Raw genomic sequence first — 24,049 nt, forward strand, 5'->3', positions numbered from 1 at the left:
CGTGTCTATTTTTCTATTCATTTACGTTCACTTATCCGCAAAATGGCTACATTCAGTATTCATCCACTAAATACTATTATGATTGACGCGTAACAAATAAATGGTAAAGTATATGCCATCAAAGAATTCAACTTGCCGATAAGTATCAGTATAAATGAAACCGCGATCGAAGATTTACTTCTAATTTTTATTTAAACATTTTGTACAAAAAGCACTGCATAGTATTATTGAATCATCTATCCTGTTAGTTTATTCCATATTTTTGCTCGATATGCTTTGGTCAGTAATGACATTTAAGCTCATTATTAATTCATAGAATAAACTTATTTTTTCAGGTGACTAGAGTGGTACAAAACAAAAGCATTGTTAGACAAAGCTATCACATAAGTTACAATAGTGCTGTCTATGAAATGTACTTGATAAATCTCTAAAAGCAGTAGAATAAGCATTAAATTTCAAAGTCATTTGAAACTGTATTGGTTGACTTTGAGTTGTAATAATCATTACTAGCGTCTATCTTTAAATTCAATGCTGTTATGCTGGATGTGTTTGTTATTACTTTGTTCTTACCTAAGCGTAACAAGCCTAGATATACATCTGAGGCATCGTTTTTCTAGATTTTAGCAGTTCTGTCAACTTCTATAAGTTTAAATCTATTTGAAGTTCATAATTTCTCAGAACATCTATTATCAGTTCCTTTTTAATACCAAATAGGAGTGTTAAAAGGAATAACATATTACTGTTTTACAATTGTAACTCCCTAATAAAATTACTGATGGAGTTTTAGGCTAGGTTCCATCACCTAAGATCCTGGTCACAGAGCCAGGAAAATGTGTTTTCATTAAAAGAGTCCATGAATGGAGATGTGATATCACACAAGGCTTTGTTCACAAAATGTCAAAATATTTTAATTCATATACTGACAGGTATCATTTGTAAGAGAGGAAAAAATATTTGCTAAAGTAATCATAAGTTCTAACCTTGTCAATTCACCCCTGATATTTGTGAACTGACGTCTGAATTTCGACTAGTTAAAGTTATTTTATAGTAATGATAATTGATCATTGGATCAAGGAAGTGAAACCGGAGTTGCATGTTTTAAGGCTTCATTCAAGATGTCATCAGCTTGAAGGTCTATTAGTTCCATTTAAAAGCTACGAGAGCTCATTTTAATGTAAAAAGTTGAAAAAAACACTGAACGGTGGTCCATACGTTTTTAAATCTTCATAATATTGCAGAAGTTCCTACTTGAGCACTGAAACACAACAGTGTTATCTTTAAACAGGTCCAAGTTGAATATTATGTGTGTCCAGAGTTCCGAAAAGAGGATAACGAAGTTTCTAAGTCGTATAAACGGCATAGTGAGTTTGATTTCAACTCTCATTTTCTACCCTTTCCTATTATAAAGGACTATAATTTTCAGTTAATGATGACTTAAGTTGTTGACCTGGATCATGTAGGTAGGTGCAGACTTCTTGGTTGGAGTCCGTGTGCTAGCTGGAACTTGTAGAAAAGACGTGCATACGGTCTTTACGAAACTGATGATCCCTTTGATATCCGAATACATATCACCTCGGTTCGCAGCCTGAGGCACTAACTCTGCAATTTTTGCCGTGGCTGACCTCATTTAAGGCTGATATATGTACATAAATATTTCACTGAGTGGTGGCTACTGGTATATTTGTTTATTCAGTGGTGCTAATCGAATTTCATCAAACAAGTACTTCCTGATCATGTAAAACTTGTTGACAAGTACTGACTAGCAGAAAATACCTAGGTCTAGAGTATCCTACTGACTGTGTCTTCGAAGTATTGCTCGTATATCCTCGAACCGCCGAGTAAGCAATGCAGTCGTTAGGAAACGGGTATTAGGTAAGGATGGCGAATAAATTGATGAAGTTGTGTAGCTTCATCAGTTCATCTGGCTGGGATATGTGCTACGTATGCCCAAGCACAGACTGCCCAGACGTGCGATGTTTTATGGTGTAAGAGTGGGTTGGAAGAACGCTAGGGGCGGCCAGACCAAAACATGGCACACATCCATGAAGTCAATGACAAGTGGTAGGTGTAGACCATCTGGTTAGGATACACGAGATGATAGCAACCGATGGTCAGAGACCTTGAATGACATGGCTCAAAATCATTTGCAATGGTGCAGGTACATCCACTCTTTGTGTTCTCCCAAATTCTAATCTTTTGAGTTCTTCATGTCCCTTTTTTCCTCTTTCCAGATTTATTTCACTGGATTATACTCCTTGAATAACATCTTCAAAACCCAATCTTTCCGATTACTGTTTATAATTTTACTACCTCTACCACTATGTGATTTGAATCGATAATTGTTTCTCTGTGCTTATGTGATATGGCAACTTGAACTGATGTACGTATATACGTATGAAGTTCTACGTTGTTACTGACTGACTGACTGACTGACTGACTGACTGATAAAGCATAGTAAAGAAGGTGCTGAGTTACTTGGACTTTTTTTCCCAATTGGAACTTGACGAATAAACTCTAATCAACAACAACAACAACAACAAAACAAACATAATATTAATCACTATTCAGTAATCAATCAATACAAAAAATCAGTCAATGGTTTATCTATTATTGATCATCTCTTTTCAACTTAATAGATTAATGATTTTTCATTGGATAGATCAATAAATTGATTATCTAAAATTATTATATATTACCCTGATTGAAAAATTTTCATCTTTACTTTTATGATTTAAATAATCACTTAGATAAGAGGGGTAGATTTTAAAATGATTATTATAAATGAAGGAAACATTGTATAGTTACATTCCATTCCCATACATCAATTGAGTGTTGCTACTATATCTAAGTAATAAGAATACTAAAACTAATACTAATAGTAATAATAATAATGATAATGATAATAATTATAGTAGAATAAAATGAGAGAAACATTTCTATTGAATAGAACAGTTCTAGTTTTGGACAAGCCTCTGATTTGTCCAAGTTTATATATTCATGTTTATACATGTATAGTTTGTTTGTTGTAATGCAAGTTGTATTTAATAAATGTGCACAGCTTTCTAGAATAGATGGTAAATGAGAGATAAAGAGAGAGAAAAGAGAGAACAATATAGACGGAAATATTTACCGTAAATTATTGATCTGTTTGGAATTTAAATGATTTATTCCGGTTATTTTATGATAATGTTAAGAGTATAGTGCAGGATCGAGCTCAAAATGATCAATGAAAATGTTGAGCAAGTTGTTAGTGAATCAAGAAACAATCTTTATAGATAAATAACTTGTAAAAAAATAAAACAAAACGTAATTAGATTTACTTGGTATTATTTATTTGAATCTTCCCATTGATGTTTTGGATTTCAATTGATCAGTCTCTTATTGAAGTGAACGGTACTGAGTTCGAGTCTCAGAGTGTACATCAACTCTGAGATGCAGGTACATCCAGTTGACGAGTGCCAAATAGGACGAAACACGAGTCAAACTGGATTTCATTGCTAGCCACTATCCATCTTTGCTGATAAAGCTTATGACTTAAGGCAATATCGAGGCAGTTCGTGCAGGATGCACATATGTCAATAAGAAACTGATCAATCGCAGTTCCAAAACATTAATTGTAAAATTCAAGTGAACAATATCAAGTGAATTTAAACTTCACCCCATTGCACAAGCAAGTGGCTATCAGGGCTCAGTAGATAAGTGGATCATGCAACGGTACTCGGTTCTAGTCCCAGAGTAAACATCAACTCTGAGATGCAGGTACATCCAGCTGACCAGTCGCAAATAGGACGAAACGCGCGTCAAACTGGATTCCATTGCTACCCACTATCCATCTCTGCTCAAAAAGTAATTAGATTTTACATCTTTTAAGAATCTGTTAAAGCTTTCTACAGATTATGCTGTCTATGAGAGAAAATGTCATAGAATAGAAATTCGTCCTTATGGACGGACATAAATTATGCGTGTCCTCAAATTCTAATAACAATCCAAATAGATTTGTAAGAGTTTGCACAATATTCTTGGTTAGGATTAGGATTAAGGATTTCAGATTAGGATTTTCATCATGAACTGACATTAGCTGTAATTTTGATGGAGTTTTGTTCTCTGAGTTGGATGAAGCCTTTGGTCATGAAGCTTTTAATTGATCTTCTGAACGATCCACCTGAACTATAAATCTTCTCCATTATCATCTCATCAACTGTAATAAACACAGTACTTTACAGTGTTTTACACAATAATCTGATTAGTTTGTTTATCAAATATATTGCCATCAGGTTTGTGTTTAGGGTTGGAAAACCCCGACTCCAAACCAATGATACACATGGGCTGGCTCCAGGATACTGAGGGAATAAATTGCGCATGAACCTATTGTTGGTGACCGGCTACCATGGGACTGGATCTCCTGACATTGCTTTACTGCCTATTGGATCAGACCTTTAGGTCAAAGGTTTGAGGTGTGACTCCCTAAGAAAACCACTTGCCTCAGTTTGGTCAAGGGAGCAGTATCCCAGACCTCACATAAATCGAATGATTTATGTGGTGTATATCTGTTTGGTGCCTGCTTTTACCAATGTTTATGTGTTTAAGCAAATAAATAATTGGCTAAGACTCAGATGTTCTGTCAAATAAATCCTAAGTTTTGCAGGTGGTTTTCAGTCGTACATCTTGCATTCCATGTCGTATAATTATTAGTTTGAGTATATATTTAAAACAGCAACTTGACAAATAAAAGAAACTAAGAAAATAAGTATACACCATCAAGTCACATATGCCTGTGAAATCCTTTTCAAAACATATCACTAGAAGCTGTAAACTATTAATGACCTCGTTGATGTGCGTTTCTGAGACATTTCGTACTAGGATAAAGCAGATATCTGGAACTTCTAAATTTTCAATGGTTCTACCAGTCAGTCAGTCAGCTAAAACGTAGGACTAGGCACATATATGTATCGGTCCAAGTTGACACATCTCACTCATTAGCACAGTAGGATGAACACCGAATTCATAGAATTAGTTACTTTGATGGTAGTAATATACAAAGGATTTCATATAAGCATATAATACAGTAATAAAGAATTAGTTCGTGGAAAGAGAGATATAAAGTCACTTCGATCTCACAGCTCGAGGGAAGACAGGGGAGTGTATATACCCACGCCATTGTGATCGATTCTGAGCCATGTCATCCAGAGTCTCCAACGATTGGTTACGCTGGTCACGTGAACCCCAACCAAGTAGTTTATATCTACTAACATGAATCAGACTAGAAGTTGGTGACTTTGTGGATTGATACCACGTTTTGGTTTGGTTCTGTAACTCAAATCAGTCCTTGATGTTAAACAGTTATCTCAAGGATTTAGACAATTGTTTTTTAACACAATGGTGTCTTAAATGAACTCACTTGCCTTCCATTTCCAAAAATAACTTGAAAACCACATCAAGCTTCCCTGAGGATTAAGTGAAAGGAGGCTGTGGTAAAATGAAACTCTGCATCTCACAATTTATTTGAACTGAAGAATTCTTAGGTACAATATTCGTTTATCTACCAATTATTTTTCTATGAAGAAATTAACCTATCTGGTGAGATAGTCACAGGTTCATCTCTAAATGTAGAGCATATGAGATCGATATACTTCCGGGAGTTTATCTTTACTTCTCCTCCTCTTATAAAGTGTATTTTTATTTTAGGAAGGAAAGCAGCACAACTTTGCATCACTTTGTTCAGTGATGATACTAAATTTTATGTCAATTAACCAGTATAGCATTGATTAAACCTCCCAGCAAACAATTATATATATGAAGATTGTTAAGATTTTGATTGAGATCATGGATCGATTGATATTAGGCCACCATTAAAAACCTGGAAGCACTGAATGACCGTTTTCTCCTAGTATGGAACTCCTCATCTGCGCGTATCCGTGATCCTGCTCTCATCTAATGGTGTTATTGTCTAACCTCAACAAATCCACGGAATGAAGTATTGATTTTTGTTCTTCAAGTTTCAAATAATTCTTGTCAATGAATATCAAACAGCTCAATATCGGAGTTTCAAACTGTGCTCCGAATACCAATCCAACTATGTTTTATATTTTGTTTATTCGATAGTTCTAGTTGTCATTAATTATAATTAACTTAATCGACAAAATTTCTTAAATAAATTGACTAAATGTCCTCTTAATAGTTGAGATCATGAGTCAATTGAAGCTAGACCTGGACGGCCGTTTCATTCTACTTCGGGACTCCTTAGCAGTGCGCATCCACGATCCCACCTCGCGAGATTCGAACCAAGGACCTCCTCAGTCTCGCGCGTGATCGCTTAACCATTAGATCACTGTCATCTATTTTCGATGTCAATCATTTGTTCATAATGAGCGACATTCTTTTGTGGGTAGATCCAAAAGTGTACACATTGAGAGTACGAAACCTAACTACATATTGATAGATCCGTAAACATGACCTATATATTGATCCGTCAATATTAGTCGAATAATTGAATATCATAATTAGTTGTTTTTTGTGTCATATGATGATGTACTTTTTTCAATATTATACATTGAATTAATTTACAGATGGTAGTAGTGTTTACTTCACCTTAATGTCCATGTTTCTAATCGATATGTCCAAAATTAAAACATTTCGAAGGTGGATAAAATTATGCAAGCCAATTATGCATTATATGGGTAGATTGAAATGTATACATTTGACTTGGTAACTTAAACAGTTTGCATAGTGTACAAATGGAGTATCATGTTGTTTTAAGATTTGAAAACATTGTGCAATAATTTTCGATTAACGATTTAAACCTGTTGTGCTTATGGGAAACTAAAGAAAGTGTTGACGTTACTTCTTGAATTTTCTTGAAACGCTTTTAAGAGTTGTGACTTAGGCCTCTAAATGCCCTGGTACGGCCGAGAGTGCGGAGAGTCAACTCTCCTTCTCAAAATGCTCTCACATGGCCACGTGTATACAGCCACTGCCACACAAGTCCTACTCACTGCCTTCTCGTGGCGTACTGTTGTCTATGAAATTGAGAGGACGAAAAGTGAGTCTCCGACGCTTTAACCGGGTTGGTGGACACGGAGGGTCAACCTAGAAGAATAGGAAAACCCTCATTCGAAACCAATGGTACACATGGGGTGGTTTCAGGATCACGAGGGAACATGTGGCGTATGTTCCACTGTCTTGTGGGTCAGACCTTTAGGTCGAAGGTTCGGGGTGTGGTCTACTAAGAAAACCACCTGTTTCGGTTTGGGCACTCGGGCAGTATCCCAGCGCTCGCATAAATCGAATGATTTATGTGGCGCATATCTGTTTGGTGCCTCCTTGTACTAATGTTTATGTGTTAAAATAAATAAACAAATAAATGTGACTTAAAGTCTAGGGGCTGATCTCACAGTAGTCGAAGTCTTGTTACTTAAAAGCTTTCGTAGAGAGATCAGCATAACAACTGAATCCAAGCATGACCGGCAAAAGTGATAGTATCGACATGAAAATCATATTATAATAAAGTAAACAGGTACTTATCTTTAACATTATTTGCCGTCTAGAAAGAGTTTCCATATTTATTGATCACTTAGTATGTTAGTATCCCAGTTCTACAGATGGTTGATTATGGTTCGGTTAAGAAAACAGTAACAACACTGGCTGTAAGTCAGACTTGAACTCTACAATATGCACCATCTCTTCCAACGTCCAGGATTTTCTGTTGATTGTCCTCAACCACCTAACGCTAGATGATTTCCGTTCTACATTTTTATGGTAATTTAATGATAAGAACAATGAATTAACCAAATATTTAAATCTTTTCCATCATTGATTGAACATATAAAATAGATCTGCATAAATGATAATTGAGTTAAAACTTAGAATTTAGGGCATTATTTAATTGATATGTTCAGGATGTAAAATTCACCTAGCAACTAATATTTATCAATAAGGAAATTATTTCAACAGTTGAGATTATGAGTCAATTGAAGCTAGACCACCATGGAAAACCTGGGAGCACTGAACGGCCTTTTCGTCCTATTGTGGGACTCCTCAGCAATGCGCACCCACGATCCCGCCCCGCGGGACTCGAACCCAGGACCTACCAGTCTCGCGCCAGACGCCTAACCAACCAGACCACTGAGCCGGTACCTAACGATGTTAATGTCTAACTTCAACTAATCCACGAAAGTGAACGACACATCCATCATTGTTATCAGTGAGTTACTACTTCACAACTGACCCGGTTGAACTCCACTGGTCACTGCTTCTCACTAGAACTCCAGGATATATCTTTTGAAGCCAGTCACTAGTGAGCATAATATTATTCTTAATACATGGAAGTTTTATAGTGATAACGATAATATTGATTAAATTAACGATTTTATTGAGTGTTGCACACATACGCAAACCGTTTATGAATGATAAAATTTATATGAACTAATGAGAAAATTTTATACGATATTAACTAAGTGTAAAACTGTTTATATTTATGTCCGTGTCGGGTAGAGATAGGTAACTATCTCAGTACAATGGAAGATGGTCGAGCAATTTTGTAGATTAGTTGAATTTAGACCTTAACACCGTTGGATGCCGACTCAAAGATCTAGAAGTTAAGCATTCACGCACGAGACTGAAGGGCCTGTGCTCGAATCCTACAAGCGCGATCATGGATGCACACTGCTGAAGTGTTCCACGATAGGACGAAACGGCCATTCAATGCTTTCAGGTTTTCAATGATGGTCTGACACTAATCGGTTCACGATTATTGGTTTAGATGATTAATAAACATATAGACTTCGTGAATAGGATCTATAAAATTCTCCTCCTTCTTCTTCTTTTTCTTCTTCTTCTAAATTGTGTCATTCTAATCCTCTTTATTTATAAATGATTTGGTGGCAACATCTTAGAATAAAGAGTTGAATAACGCCAATTCAATTATCGACTAGCTTATGCTTGTAAGTAAACTTTGTTGACGAGTTCAGTTTAGTACAAGACTTAGTACAGATATAGTTTCATATCCGACTACTTTAACTAACTTAACATCTATTATTACATTAGACTTTTGTATATATATATATATTAAATGTCAAATTTGAAATTTTCTTAATTTTACTTCAGTTTTCAGTTTGTTATAAGTATGGTTAGATACATGAAATCTTGTTCAACAGTGTTTCCACGTTTTCCCTGATGGTCTAGCTTCAATTGACTCAAGTTTAACAATTCATATAATTGATAAAATGTTTTCAGAATTTACTAGAAATTGTATGAGCTTTATAGTTTCTCCTTCCAATTTCAATATATATATACATTAAAGTGATTAGAACGCCACAACAAGACAACATTGGTCTAAAAAGATCACTAGAATTCTTATTTCATTCTATCTCGGTAGTATCTATCATCCGTATCTTCAAGATAGCTGACAACGCTATCACAAACATCATCTTACATCACGCAATAACATGAACAGATAGTAGTTAGAAAAGTAGATTATTTGATGTCAACTTAACGGTATGAAGGATGAAAACTCACAAGAAACGCTAGCAGATCTGAGTATGATTATTGCTGAATTCATAGGTGAACACCAAACGAAGACCAAACATTTGTCTAGTGTTTCCTAATTTTAATTGGTTCTTTAACTAAGATCGGTTTATGATACAAAATTACTGAAGATGTAGATATATTTATTCACTTTTCAACAGTTCATCAGAGAATACCATTCTTCTTCTTCTTCAGGAAATATGTCCAAATCCTGAATTTATTACTGGTGGTGCATCACGATTTGATGTACGTCAAGGTGAATTAGGTGAGTATTGATTGATGAGAAGAAATAGATTTTCCAAAATCCAGTATTCAATTGTTATTATTCAATATTTATTTATTGAAAAGTATGAAATTTCTTGATAAGTAGCTGATAATTTTGTCTTTAATAATGCACATTATCAGTTATCCGATCTTAATATTGAAGAAATATCATTATCAGTCAGTCAGCTACAGTGTAGGACCATGTACATATATGAATCGGTCCAAGTTGTCACACCTCATTAGTACAACAAGATGAACACCAAATTCATAGAAGTGGTTAATTCAGTGGTGGCAATACATAAAAGAAATATTTTGTATAAGGGCATGGTACAGGAATAAAGAATTATTTCGCAGAAAGAAACGTATGAAGTAATTTTAATCTAACGGTTTAATGGAAGACAAAGAGTGTATGCATCCATACCATTGTGATCGATTCTGAGCCACGTCACAACACAGTCTCCAACTATTGGTTACGATAGTCATGCGGACCCCAACCATGTAGTCTGCATCAACCAACATGCCTCAGACTAGAAGTTAGTGACTTCAAGCACTGATGCCTTGTTTTGGTTTGGTCGACCCTAACTTTCTTCTTACCATAGTCAACACTAGTCGTGTCGTGGTAATCGGAGTTCAGGTACACGTAACACGTGGCTCAATCATCTCAGTCGATGAAGATTCACAACCTCATCAACTGATTTATCATCATTCCCTAATAGATTGTATCTGACCTCACTATTACTTACCCGATGATCCCAGCAGATGTAAGCACTACTAGTAATTTACGAGTATCTCCTACTCTTAATGGCCATTGTTGCGCAGCCGTAAAATAGAACAGAACGAACTTCTGCTCAGTATACTTATCCTTTTATTGACAGACGGATATCTCGCCTTTGCCAAAGGTGACGTAAGTTGGCAAAAGTCAAATGAGCTTTCTAAATCCGTGAAGTGGTTTCGTAAGACATCAACCCATTAAGACTGATCAGACTTCCAAAATAAGTGAAGTTATCGATGCATTCGACTACTTCACTCTCTATCTTTAATTCAGGTGTTGTTGCAGGCCAGTCCTGAAGCATCAGCTTGCATCTCAAACATTCTGGCACTATTGGTCAGTGCTACCTAAAAGACTGCATTTTATCAGCATCTTCAATAAGTTGTAACATTATTGAGTGATGGCTCAATGGTATAGTGGTTAAGTGCTCGCGCGCGAAGCCAGTAGGTCCTGGGTTGGGACCCCGCGTGGTGCGGGATCGTGGGTGCGTGCTGCTGAGGCGTCTCATACTAAGACGAAACGGCCGTCCAGTGCTTCTACGTTTCCCATGGTGGTCTAGCTTCAATCGACTCATGATTTTAACCTGTGTTATTTCATTCTATTTATTAAGTTAGTTTATCACTTAAGATTTTATTATTTTATTGTTGAGATCCTATTTTAAAATCAATATAATCAGTATCAAAATAATCTCATTACTGAACTATAATCAAGTATAAACATTTTCCCATTATTGATCATTGTAAATGCTTTTTTATATTTGATGAAGTTGACTCTTATGATATATTTCAATAGAACTCTAAAACAAATCAATCTTAACACTGAATCACTATTATAAGAATATTTATCTATTCAAAATGATTGATAGAACTTTTCAATTCATTGAATATAAAGAACCCTTTGAATAGAATCATTCTATGTATGTCAATACTATTCACAATAATAATAATAATAATAATAATAAGACATATGTAAATACATTGATGTAATTGAAATCAGTAATGTTCATATATAAATGATTATGTAATAGTGTATGTACAATATTACAATCTATATTGTTAATATTATTCTAATCTAATCACTGTACTACTTCAACATAAAGAAAGATTTCTTTAAAGAAAAGTCAACAGTGTCTGAACATTTTTGAATAGATTATGTAATCAAAGAATTATTTTAAATAGTTCAGTTCATGAATCAATTGAAATTAGATCATCATAGAAAACTTGAAAGCATTGAATAGTCATTTGGTCCTAGTATAAAACTGTTATAACTTGTGACCTGTATGCCCTGTTAATGTAATGATACTGCCAATTAGAGAAGAAGTGAATTATCGATTGGATCAATGATGTGTAAAACCCGTACGTACAGTCTAGAGTCCTGATTGGTCCTGCTCCTTGACTAGCAAAGCCAGAACATCAATCTCAGCCTCTGCAATATGAGTTATGTATTTCAAACATACGGGGTTTATATACCAATCAAACAGACCACATCACATCATAAAATAGAAAACAACATTTGTAAAAGATTTAGCTAAATGTGGCTGTGAATGTGGGAGGTAGTGATTAATAGACAGGGAATAATTCAAGAATGGAAAATCGTTGCATAACAGTTCATAAATCAAAATATGTCTCATCATAAGAGGGACATGACAATGAATAGTTTAGTTATTTAACAATAATACAATAAAAAAATATAGGCATAGTATTGGTCCACAAATGGATCCCAAAAGTTATTATTCATTATACTTATTGGGACATCACAAAAACTTTTCAGTAGTACGCATTTACGATTCCGCCCCTCAGGATTCGAATCCAGAATTATGCATTGATTTTATATATGTCTGGTGGAATGATCTGTTGATCTCTGAGTTTTTTTCTAAAGATCTGATTAGTTCATTCTCTATCTAACTTACTAAATGTTTAAAAAAAGCTTAGAGACCAACAAATAATTCCATAAGACATATATGAAAGAATTAAGCCGATAGATACCCATTTACTTAGGTTATAAAGACTACCGAAGGGTATAGAAACCGGATATTCGTAGATTATTAAAAATTGAATAAATTTTTATTGAATTAGTATTAGAAGAGGTTCTGTGGATATTATAGTAATTTTAATGGTTGAGATCATGAATCAATTGAAGCTAGATGACCATCGAAAACCTGGAAGCATTGGACAACCATTTCGTTCCATTGTGAGATTCCTCAGCAATGTGCATCCACGATCTCATCTCGCGAAATCCGAATCCATGACCTCATTAGTCTCGCACGCAAGCGCTTAACCACTAGACCATTGAATTGTTGATAACTAATATTTTAATAAATTTATCATGACATCTTTTCATATTCTTTTATTATGAATTGAATTGAAAATTGTACTATATCTATCCTGTTTTCAATGATTAAATCTTAGATGAAAAGGATTTCCCAGTTTACATTATTGATTGATCTTAGTTAGATAATCATTGCAAATCAAGAACTATTAAACAGTTGTTTCATTGTAGATTAGAACCTAGTAACAAGAACATCTGACATTGAACATAGGATATTTGAGACCTCATGTCGATCGTTTAACTTTTGAAACAATCAGTCAGTATCTAATAGTTCATATTTCTAACTCCAATGCTTAGGTTATTTAAGGTCAGTTCATTATGTAGATCATGAAATCCAAAAGTCTTTACAAACCCCGGGGTTACAAGTTTTATATACTGGTGGTGGGGTCTTGGATGCGTACTGTCCAAGGGTCCCATACGGAGACCGAATAGCTGTGCAGTATTTCCAGGTTCTTGGTGGTTATCAAACTTAGATTTGTACGTGATCTCAACAAACTTGGTCTAATTATCGCAGTTGTTAGAGATAGAAATAAGAGAGTTAATATCACCAACTGACTTCACTTTTGAATAATGATATGAGACTGAACTTTTGTGAAAAGTATTGTTATTTTAGGTTATGAAAACTTTGTATTGTCAAGTAAAAGCTAATACGAAATTTGAGCTACGTTCTAGTGTGGATTTTTATAGAATAATTTCAGCTATCTAACTTTTCTTAAGAATCATTGGTTTTAATTATAAGAATTCGCAGAATTTTCATTTCTCCGACTCTCGTGCGAAACGGGATTGAGCTGTACTGCTAAGATTAAGCCTTGGGTGGTATCTGGCTCTCGTGTTAAACAGGATTTAACTGTACCGTCTGAGTTGTCACGTGATAGTCTGGATGGGAACCGGTGATTTATTAGTCTAATCAATCAACACCTACTTATCTACGCCCCAAAATGACATGGTACAGCCGAGGGTGGGGAGAGTCAGTTCTCTCTCTCTCTCTCTCGAAATGCTCTCACGTGGCCACGTATATACAGACACAGCCTTACAAGTCCTACTCGCTTCATTTCTGCGGCATTACTGTCCTTTACAAAATTGAGAGGACGAAAAGTGAATGTCCGACGCTTTAACAGGGTTGGTGGACACAGTGGGTCAACATAGAAGAGTTGGAAAACCCTCATTCGAAACCAATGGTACACATGGGCTGGCTCCAAGATCCTGAGGGAACAAATGGCATATGAACCAATCGTTGGTCACCGGCTACAAATGTAATGCATCTCCTTATATTGCTCCACTGTCTTGTGGATCAGACCTTTAGGTTGATGGCTCCGGGTGTGGTCCCCTAAGAAAACCACTTGCTTCGATTCGGGCACCCATGCAGTATCACAGCCCTCACACAAATGGAATGACGAAGTGTGGCGCATGCATATTTGGTGCCTTCTTGTACCAATATTTATATGTTTAAACAAATAATACAAGTCTATGTCCAAAAGTTTCTCTGATTTTATGTAACTACAGAAATGCTAATTCTGATCATTACAAAAAGTAATAAGTTAGATTAATTTTAAAAAAATGTTTATTCCATTTGTCTGGCACACACAATTTTATTTTTTGAAAGTCATATTAGTTTAAGCGATAGACATCAGTAGACGGGTATATAGGTGTATGATGGAATTTTTAGACTCTGATCGTACGAAAAGTTCCGAAATAAACACTGTAACAAATCTTTCGTGATTATTATTATTGTTCACATTGTTATGAAGGTCATATTTGTTACTAAGGCGAGAAAGGTATTCAGTGAAATACAATTTGTTTATATAAATGGATTTTATGAAAATATTTGATAAAATAATATAACAAATCTTTTGAGACTTTTATTTGTAATTTTCCTTAAAGTTATAGATTGACTAATGATCTCAACTATTGAAATGACTATAATATCCACAAAAACCTCTTTCTGATACTATTCAGCATTTGCTCACTAGTGATTGGATTCAAGAGGTATTTCTTGAAGTTCTAGTATGATAGTAACTCACTGAAGACGATAGTGAATGTGTCGCTCAATTTTGTGGATTAGTTGAGGTTAGACATTAACACTATTGGACGACGGTCGGCTCAGTGGTCTAGAGGTTATGCGTTCGTGCAAGAGACCGATAGGTCCTGGGTTCAAACCTCGCGAGGCGAGATCGTGGATGCGCACTGCTGAGTTTTTTAATTAATTATTTATTTATTTAAACTCATAAACATTGGTACAAGGAGGCACCAAATAGATAAACACCACATAAATCATTCGTTTTACGTGAGGGCTGAGATACTGCTCGGATGCCCAACTCCACTTGGTGGATCTTCCCTATCTACTATTCTGGTTAGTGTCGGACATTCGCTTTCCGTTCTCTCGATTTCGTAAACGATAGTAATGCCGCGAGAAGGCAGTGAGTGGCCATGTGAGAGCATTTCGAGGGGGTGAGAGAGAGAGGGCGCTGACTCTCCCCACTCTCAGCCGTACCAGGGTATCTAAGGGCCTGCTGGGGTCTCCCACAATGGAAGAAGACGGCTGTACAGTGCTTCCAGGTTTTCCATAGTGATCTAACTTCAATTGACTCATGATCTCAACTATCGAAATTTGTAGAACTGTTTGTAAAGAAATGAATGAATTTTGAAATTATAAGCTGTATTCAATATAGATTTGTTGTACTTAGAGCATTGAATAGCTATTCCATCTCAGTATGAGATTCTTAAGTAATGATCCATCAAGATCTCATCAATGAACGAAGCTATGATCTTAAAATTTCAAGACAAATATTCAATCATTAGAATTTCTGAGTCAGTATCTAATTAACTGTACAATTCAAACTTCAGTTGATTTATGATGTAGCACAATGATCATTCAACAGTTGATGACAATTGTTTCATTTTGGACATGTATAAATTGTTGTTTTGTATAGCTTAAATACTGTTGTGTATAAGTATTTCACTATGAACGTTGTCATGGTTTATATTTTTAATTAATATGGTTATAAACTTACAAATTGCATCACTGTTGATCATTTGGTTACAAATATAATTTAACTTAGGATGTTTTTATACTGCAGGAAAACATGAAATTGCATCAATAAATGTAAAATTACATATTGAACTTGATCGTTTGACATTTCAACACCTAATTAGTAGTAGTATGTATTACTCTAGATATCAATAAAAAATATACCGTAAAAGTGATAATTGCTTATTGATTAATTTGCTAAATATTTACTAAATGAGTATAATTCATTACCATGAATATTATGTATTTAATTGAGATCATGAACTAATTGATGTTAGACCACCATTGAAAACCTGGAAGTACTGAACGGCCGTTTCGTCCTATTGTGGAACTCCTCAGCAGTGCGCATCCACGATCCCGCTCGTGGGATTCGTACTCAGTGCCTTCAGTCTCGCGTGCGAACGCTTAATCTACTGGACCACTAAACCAGCATCCAATGGTAATAATGTCTAACCCCAACCAATCCACGGAGTTGCGCGAACACCTTCCATTGTACTGAGGTAGACACCTGTTTCTACCCGACACGGATTAGCTCCACTGGTCACGAATCCCGCGAGCGGGATCGTGGATGCGCACTGCTGTGGAGTCCCACAATAGGACGAAACGGCCGTTCAGTGCTTCCAGGTTTTCAATGATGGTCTAACATCAATCGGTTCATGATCTCAATCAAAATCTTAACAATCTCCATGACCCCTAAACTGATAATATTATGTATCTTAGTAACTATGATTTCTTAAATTTTAGAAATAGAATTAGAATCCATGGTGTCAGTTTCACTAAAATATTCATTTCAGCTAGAAATCCAAATAAGAGCTGTTATTAGTCCTATGGAATATACTCAAGTTTTTTTGTTGTTGAAGATACTAACTTCACATTCAAGACAATCGATTTTCGGTACTGACAATTAATGATTAATGATTATTAAATAACTATTCTATTGCACATGAACCGTATTTAATTAGTGTTTAAAAATGACTAGTTTCATGAAGTTATAAAGTCCTGATGAGAATCCTTGATTAGTAGAGTTCAACTATATCTGATAACAGACAATTACTTAGTGATGACATTGGATGATGGTTATGCAACATCATGAGTTGATTTAAATTGTAGATGTAAACTATTGGATGCTGGCTTAATGGTCTGAAAGTTAGTAAATCACTCAGAGGTATGAAAGTTCTGGGTTTGATTTCCGGTTTGATTGTGGATAAGTACTGCACAGTTGTCTGATACTATAATGAAATAACTATTAAAATTTATAAACAAACTAATTAAATTCTTGTGTAAACACTATAAAGTACTGTTTTATTACAGTTGATGAGATGATAATGGAGAAGATTTATAGTTCAGGTGGATCGTTCAGAAGATCAATTAAAAGCTTCATGACCAAAGGCTTCATCCAACTCAGAGAACAAAACTCCATCAAAATTACAGCTAATGTCAGTTCATGATGAAAATCCTAATCTGAAATCCTTAATCCTAATCCTAACCAAGAATATTGTGCAAACTCTTACAAATCTATTTGGATTGTTATTAGAATTTGAGGACACGCATAATTTATGTCCGTCCATAAGGACGAATTTCTATTCTATGACATTTTCTCTCATAGACAGCATAATCTGTAGGAAGCTTTAACAGATTCTTAAAAGATGTAAAATCTAATTACTTTTTGAGCAGAGATGGATAGTGGGTAGCAATGGAATCCAGTTTGACGCGCGTTTCGTCCTATTTGCGACTGGTCAGCTGGATGTACCTGCAACTCCGGAACTCGACCTCACTACCGTTGGCTTTAAACACCATCGCATGATCCACTCAGCTACCGAGTCCTGATATATTGATATTGTTCTACTTGAATCTTCTGATTGATGTTTAGGATTACAAATGATCAGTCTCTTATTGACATATATGGATCCTGTGCGTATCACCTTGATATTATCTTAATTGACAAACATTCTAAGCAAAGATAGATAATGTTCTCCTCTGATCATAATTTCTCAATAATACACTGAAAATTACATCTCTTAAAGTGATTCACTAGTAAAAACGTAATTATTATGAGATTTTTCATTAAAATTATATATGACTGACTTTTTCTTGTGTAGGATTGCCAAATAATCAAGGAAAGTATATGAAAGGTCATTCATTCTTTTATAAATAGTCATTGTCTGTTAGTTATTTTCATCTTATTTCAACTTTTTTCTAAGGTGATTTTTGGCTATTAGCTGCTATTGCTTGTTTATTAATGGATAAGAAATTATTTGAACAAATTGTAATAATCGATCAAAGTTTCATAGTTATATAAGTTACATAATATACCCTTATGGGTTAGGGTAATTTTACATTGGTTTTCAGGAGAACCAGACACCATTCAGATTTCCAAGTGACAAGCCAAACGGTACATTTCAATCCCGCTTCACAGGAGAACCAGACACCGTTTAGGCTTTAACACTAAAATCTGAATAGTATAGTTCAATCATGTGGCGCAACCCCTCAGGTACTACCAAACACCCTAGTGAACCATTCGCACCATTCTTGTATACATATACATCATTGATTGCGTAAATCTATTGTGCACAGCACGAACAGGCCAAAGTTGACCTATTCCGTTTTTACACGACAGTTAAACTCATTAATATTAGCAATGGCGACATACCTTACAATTTCCCAATAACAACGGCCCTTGAGAACCCTGAAAACTAACCATCAGTATGAATGAAATCAGTTAACCGACGATCCAATTTTTTCTTCATTATAATGATATTATTGATTTTTGTTGTTGTATAGGATTGCCAAGTAATCAAGGAAAGGATATGAAAAGTCATTCATTCTCTTTCCAAATTTATTTCAGTGGATTATACTCCTTGAATAACATCTTCAAACGCTAATCTTTCCGATTACTGCTTATACTCTTACTACCTCTACCACTATGAGATTTGAATCGATAATTGTATTTCTGTGCCAATGTGGCATGGCAACTCGAACTGATGTACGTACATACGTACAAAGTTCTACGTTGTTTCTGACTGACTGTTTCATTTTTCTATATATAGTCATTGTTTGTTAGTTATTTCTTTATCTTATTCCATATATGTTTCTTAGGTGATTGTTGGCTATTAGCTGCTATTGCTTGTTTATCAATGAATCAGAAATTATTTGAACAAATTGTAGCAATTGATCAAAGTTTTACTAAAGAATATTGTGGTTTATTTCGTTTTCATTTTTGGAATTATGGTGAATGGAAAGAGGTTGTTGTAGATGATCGTTTACCAACTTATCATAAATCATTAGTTTATATACATTCAACTGATACAAATGAATTTTGGTCTGCATTATTAGAAAAAGCTTATGCAAAGTAAGTTTTAGTTGTCAATTAAAAATGGTAATTAAGAGGTAAGCAAATCTGGATTCATGTTTTGTCTTGTTTTGCTCAGTGGGCTTTGTCAAGCATCCGTTGAAACCCGGGAACAACTGAACAACAGTTTCGTCTTAGTATGTGACTCTTTTATCAATCCACAAGTACAGACTAACCAGAGATAAACTTCAGGATCTACAGTTCTCTTTATGAATGCTTAGTCTTTAGACTGCTGAATCCTTATTTAAGACTACTTATCAATAGACAGTGATTACATTATATACGGTCTCATCTACAGAATGTACAGGTTTTGTTACAAGTATAACACTATTTAACCACATTCGTTTTAGTTATAATTTTAGTTCGCAAAATGTGTAATTCTATTAATGTTTCCTTCCTACTAAAGGAATAATATTTCCTAAATAGTGAGTCCTATGGCTAACAAGAATAAGTAAACCAATTACATGTCTAATTATGATGTGATAGTCAAGTTGAACCTGATCATCGACATTTATGTCAACAAATTTAGTTCTCTCTCACAAATCAAATGCATCATGTAATATCTTAAAGTCCTCTAAACCTTAAACGTAATAATGGCCAGCAGTTATTATTGAACACGAAAATGTTGTGAAACATCAAGTTGTACCATTAATGCATAGACTGTTTGATTTATATTTCATAGCACCTATCATTCCAAAATAGACATGATATCCTAGGTATATCACCTTCTAAGGGTCAATCAACTACAAACGTAGGAACAGGCATATATATGCATCGGTCCATGTTGCCATACCTCATTAGTACAACAAGATGAACACTGGATTCATAAAAGCAGTTACTTCAATACCCCCTTCTAAGGATATTTATACTTTGCATATATTACTTATTAAGGGAAAACTTTTTGCCTACAAGATTGATGATTATTACGGTGTATATCATCACCTACTGTACGGAGCTGAAACTTGGAGAACTACAACAACCATCATCAAGAAGGTACAAGTATTTATATATAGATGTCTACGCAAGATACTCAACATCCATTGGCCGGATACCATCAACAACAGCCTTCTGTGGGAGAGAACAAAACAGTTTCCAGCTGAAGAAGAAATTAGGAAAAGACGATGGAAATGGATAGGACATACATTACACAAATCGTCTAACTGCATCACGAGGCAAGCCCTAACTTGGAATCCTGAAGGGAAGCGGAAAAGAGGAAGGTCAAAGAACACATTACGTCGGAAGATAAAAGCGCATATGAAAAAGATGAATAACAACTGGAAGGAGCTGGAAAGGATTGCCCAGGACAGGGTTGGATGGAGAATGCTGGTGAGCGGCCTATGCTCCTTCACTGGGAGTAACAAGTGTAGGTAAGTAAGTAATATCATCACCACATTTCTATCGCGTTAAAAGATATCTTCCCAAATATTTACCATCCCTGAAGTTAGCAAATAAGCGTATGATGAGAGTAATACTTTATTAACATACAATTTATACAAATGTTTAATTGATCAATTTTCATAGTTTAAATGAGTGATTTATTTTGTATATTTATATGTATAAATAGATTATGCGGTTCATATGAAGCACTTAAAGGTGGTACAACTAGTGAAGCATTAGAAGATTTTACTGGTGGAATTGCTGAAATGTTTGATTTGAAAAAAGATACACCAACAAATTTATTACAAGTTATGCTAAAAAGTCAAGAGTTAGGTTCATTGATGGCATGTTCCATTCAAGCTGATCCAAATAAATATGAAGCTCGATTACCAAATGGATTGATTATGGGACATGCTTATTCAGTTACATCTGTTAAAATGGTTAGTATAATTGTTTTCAACATTTATAGACAGGTTCAACATAAAATAATAATTGTTTTACAATATAATGTGAATATCAGGGAGACGTTTAATGGTGTAGGAGTAGGTTGGAAGGAAACTAGGGGTGGCCAGACCAAAACATGACACACATGTATGTAGTCACTGAGATATGGGCTGAGCCATATTGATAGGTTTAGACTAACTGGTTTGGATCTGCGAGACGATAGCAACTGATGATTAGAGACTTTGAATGTGACATGGCTCAAAATCATTTACAATGGCACAGGTGCATCCACTCTTTGTGTTCTCCCAAATTCTAATCTTCTGAATTCTTCCTGTCCCTTATTTTTTCTCTATCCAAATTTATTTCACTGGACTATACTCCTTGAATAATGTCTTCAAACCCTAATGTTTCCGATTACTGCTCATACTCTTACTACCTCTATCACTACGAGATTTGAATCGACAATTGTATTTGTGTGGTAATGTGATATGGCAACTCGAACTGATGTATGTACGTATGAAGTTATACGTTGTTACTGACTGAGCCTGTTCTTTTAAGTCAGTTATTAAATATACAAGACGAAAATCATGTCTCAGCAAACTGTAAAGTCACCTATATTATGATGATCATTAATTCAGTTAAGTAGTAGCGTAGATTTCTGTGAACATCGAATTATTTACCGAATCTAGTTACTTGTTTAGTTAAAGTTTAAGATTCGACCTATTTTTGTGTAATGCATAAATAGATCAGATGCATATGGTAGTACCATTCATTGATTCATGCTTTCCAACTTCTATTCAACATAATAACAATAATAATAATAATGATAATAGTAATATGCATAGTGGTTTTATATATTTCGATCAGTAATCAATAATTTGTGCGAATGATTTAAGTGATTACAATGAATGATGACATTGATTGGTTGGAAGAAGAAGTGTCTGTATGGGAAGAGTGACCTTGACAGTGAGGTTATGAATAGAAGTACTGGCCCAATTTGTATTTTTTATTTTACATTGAATTTGCACTGAATTGTGTTGTACTTTTTATTTGTTATGAATGTATATTTGTGTAGAACTAATTAAATGATGAACTTTTATTTTATTGAAAGGAATGACTAAATTGTCCTTTTCATTTTAAAAATCAGTTAGTAGAATATGATATTATTCCTTATAGTTAATCAATTATTGATTGTGGAAGCAAATTGATGAACAGGTTTAGTGATATGATTTGTTTCTGTTACTTGATAAGTAATTACTAGCTGGAAACTTCTCAAATTCACTGAATTGATGAGTTACAGAATAATTTTTATAGTTGCTAGGGGGCAGTGGCCTTTCTTTTCTCATTTTTTTGATCATATCTTGTTTGTGCTTGTCATCAAAAAATGTATTTCTATAATGAACCGAATTGTTATGATGTATCCTACTGTTCTTATTGTTCATTTATAGATTATTTCTCTAATGGTATACTGACAACAAGTAGTTGAGTAGTAAATACAGTATAACATCTAACTCAATAGACAATTCAATTACCTATATCTAGAAGTTGATCTGAAGCTCATTTCATTAATTCATTGTATTAAATCATTAAATTTTAGGTTTGTCTGTTTATATGGGTCTTGTTGTTATGCTCATTGAACAATGTCGGGGAGATAGTAGTATAATTTCATACATTGAGCTTTGAAAAGACTAGCAAAATATTCACTAATGGTATGACCTTGATATCTTAATGAATCCACTTCTTTGAAGTGTACCTACTCTTAGATAAAATAGTCACTGTTTTGCCTTGTAGTTGAAATATCACGTTAAACTACCTAGAACACATGGTTTATGACTAGTAGTGAGATTTAGAACTTGGTGACCGAATTTTTTTCACCTAAATGTTTATGCACACACTGGAACTTGAACCATGTACCTTCTGCATCAAGTAGTAACACACTATTCAATGAACTATTAAGTCTCCTAGATATGCGCCAAATTATACAAGTGATATGATGTTGATATCATTATCTATAAGAATTCGAATGATCTCCTTTGTGATATTCAGGATTGAATTCCGATCATTCTTTGCTGGTAAATGAGAACATTGCATCTAATTTGATAGAAAAAAAAGCTTGCGGCTAAATCGCTATATTGATGCAATTCACACAGAATATTCCAAAAGAAAAACTACTCAGTCTTGAATATCATTAATAAGACAATTCAAACAACAATAATAACAATTGTAGGTTATTGTATTTTCATTATTATCTGAAACTTAATTCAGTTTGATAAACATTTGAACATATAGAAATTATTATTTTAACTTTTACTTGGGTTTGATCTTGTGACCGGCAGTAGTTCCAGAGGAGCTCCAAGCGGAGTTATAATACATAGCTTATTAACCTAATTTCTACATGTTTATGTGTTAACAGTATAAGAGTATATATATGCATTTGACTTATCATTTTAGTTAGATATATCAATTCCAAACAAAACTGGTAAGATACCACTAGTTCGTGTACGTAATCCATGGGGTGATGAATCTGAATGGAAAGGTGCATGGAGTGATAAATCAAAAGAATGGTCACTTATTTCACCAGAACAACGACAACAACTTGGTTTAACATTCGATGATGATGGTGAATTTTGGTAAATTAATAAAACATAATATTTATTGTTGTTGAAATATTCACTTATATTTATAGTTGAGTTTATACATTAACACAGTTGGATGTCGGTCAGCTCAGTGGTCTAGAGGTTAAGCGTTCTCGCGCGAGACCGAAGACCCTGGGCTCAGATCTTGTGAACGGGATCGTGGACGCAAACTGCTGAGGAGTCCTACAATAGGACGAAGTGGTCGTTCAGTGTTTCCAGGACGGTTCATGATCTTAATCAAAAACTTAATGCTCTCCACAATCCTATACTGATATTTATGATATTGTTAGTTATAACTTTCTTTGATATGATATTGAAATAGTTTTGAAAGC

General features: G+C 34.6%; 1 protein-coding gene across 1 annotated transcript in view; it reads left to right on the plus strand.

Moving 5' to 3' along the window:
* The window catches only part of CAPN9_7 (calpain 2, (m II) large subunit), a 68,005-nt gene that overhangs the window by 2,584 nt on the left and 41,372 nt on the right, over positions 1-24,049 (plus strand). Inside the window, exons 3-6 of the mRNA XM_051215297.1 lie at positions 9,718-9,787; positions 19,008-19,260; positions 20,825-21,077; positions 23,533-23,711. Coding sequence (XP_051068506.1) covers positions 9,718-9,787; positions 19,008-19,260; positions 20,825-21,077; positions 23,533-23,711 — 755 coding nt within the window. The remainder of the gene's footprint in view (positions 1-9,717; positions 9,788-19,007; positions 19,261-20,824; positions 21,078-23,532; positions 23,712-24,049) is intronic.

The sequence above is a fragment of the Schistosoma haematobium genome, chromosome 2 (genome assembly GCF_000699445.3).
Source record: "Schistosoma haematobium chromosome 2, whole genome shotgun sequence".
Classification (NCBI taxonomy): Eukaryota; Metazoa; Platyhelminthes; class Trematoda; order Strigeidida; family Schistosomatidae; genus Schistosoma; species Schistosoma haematobium.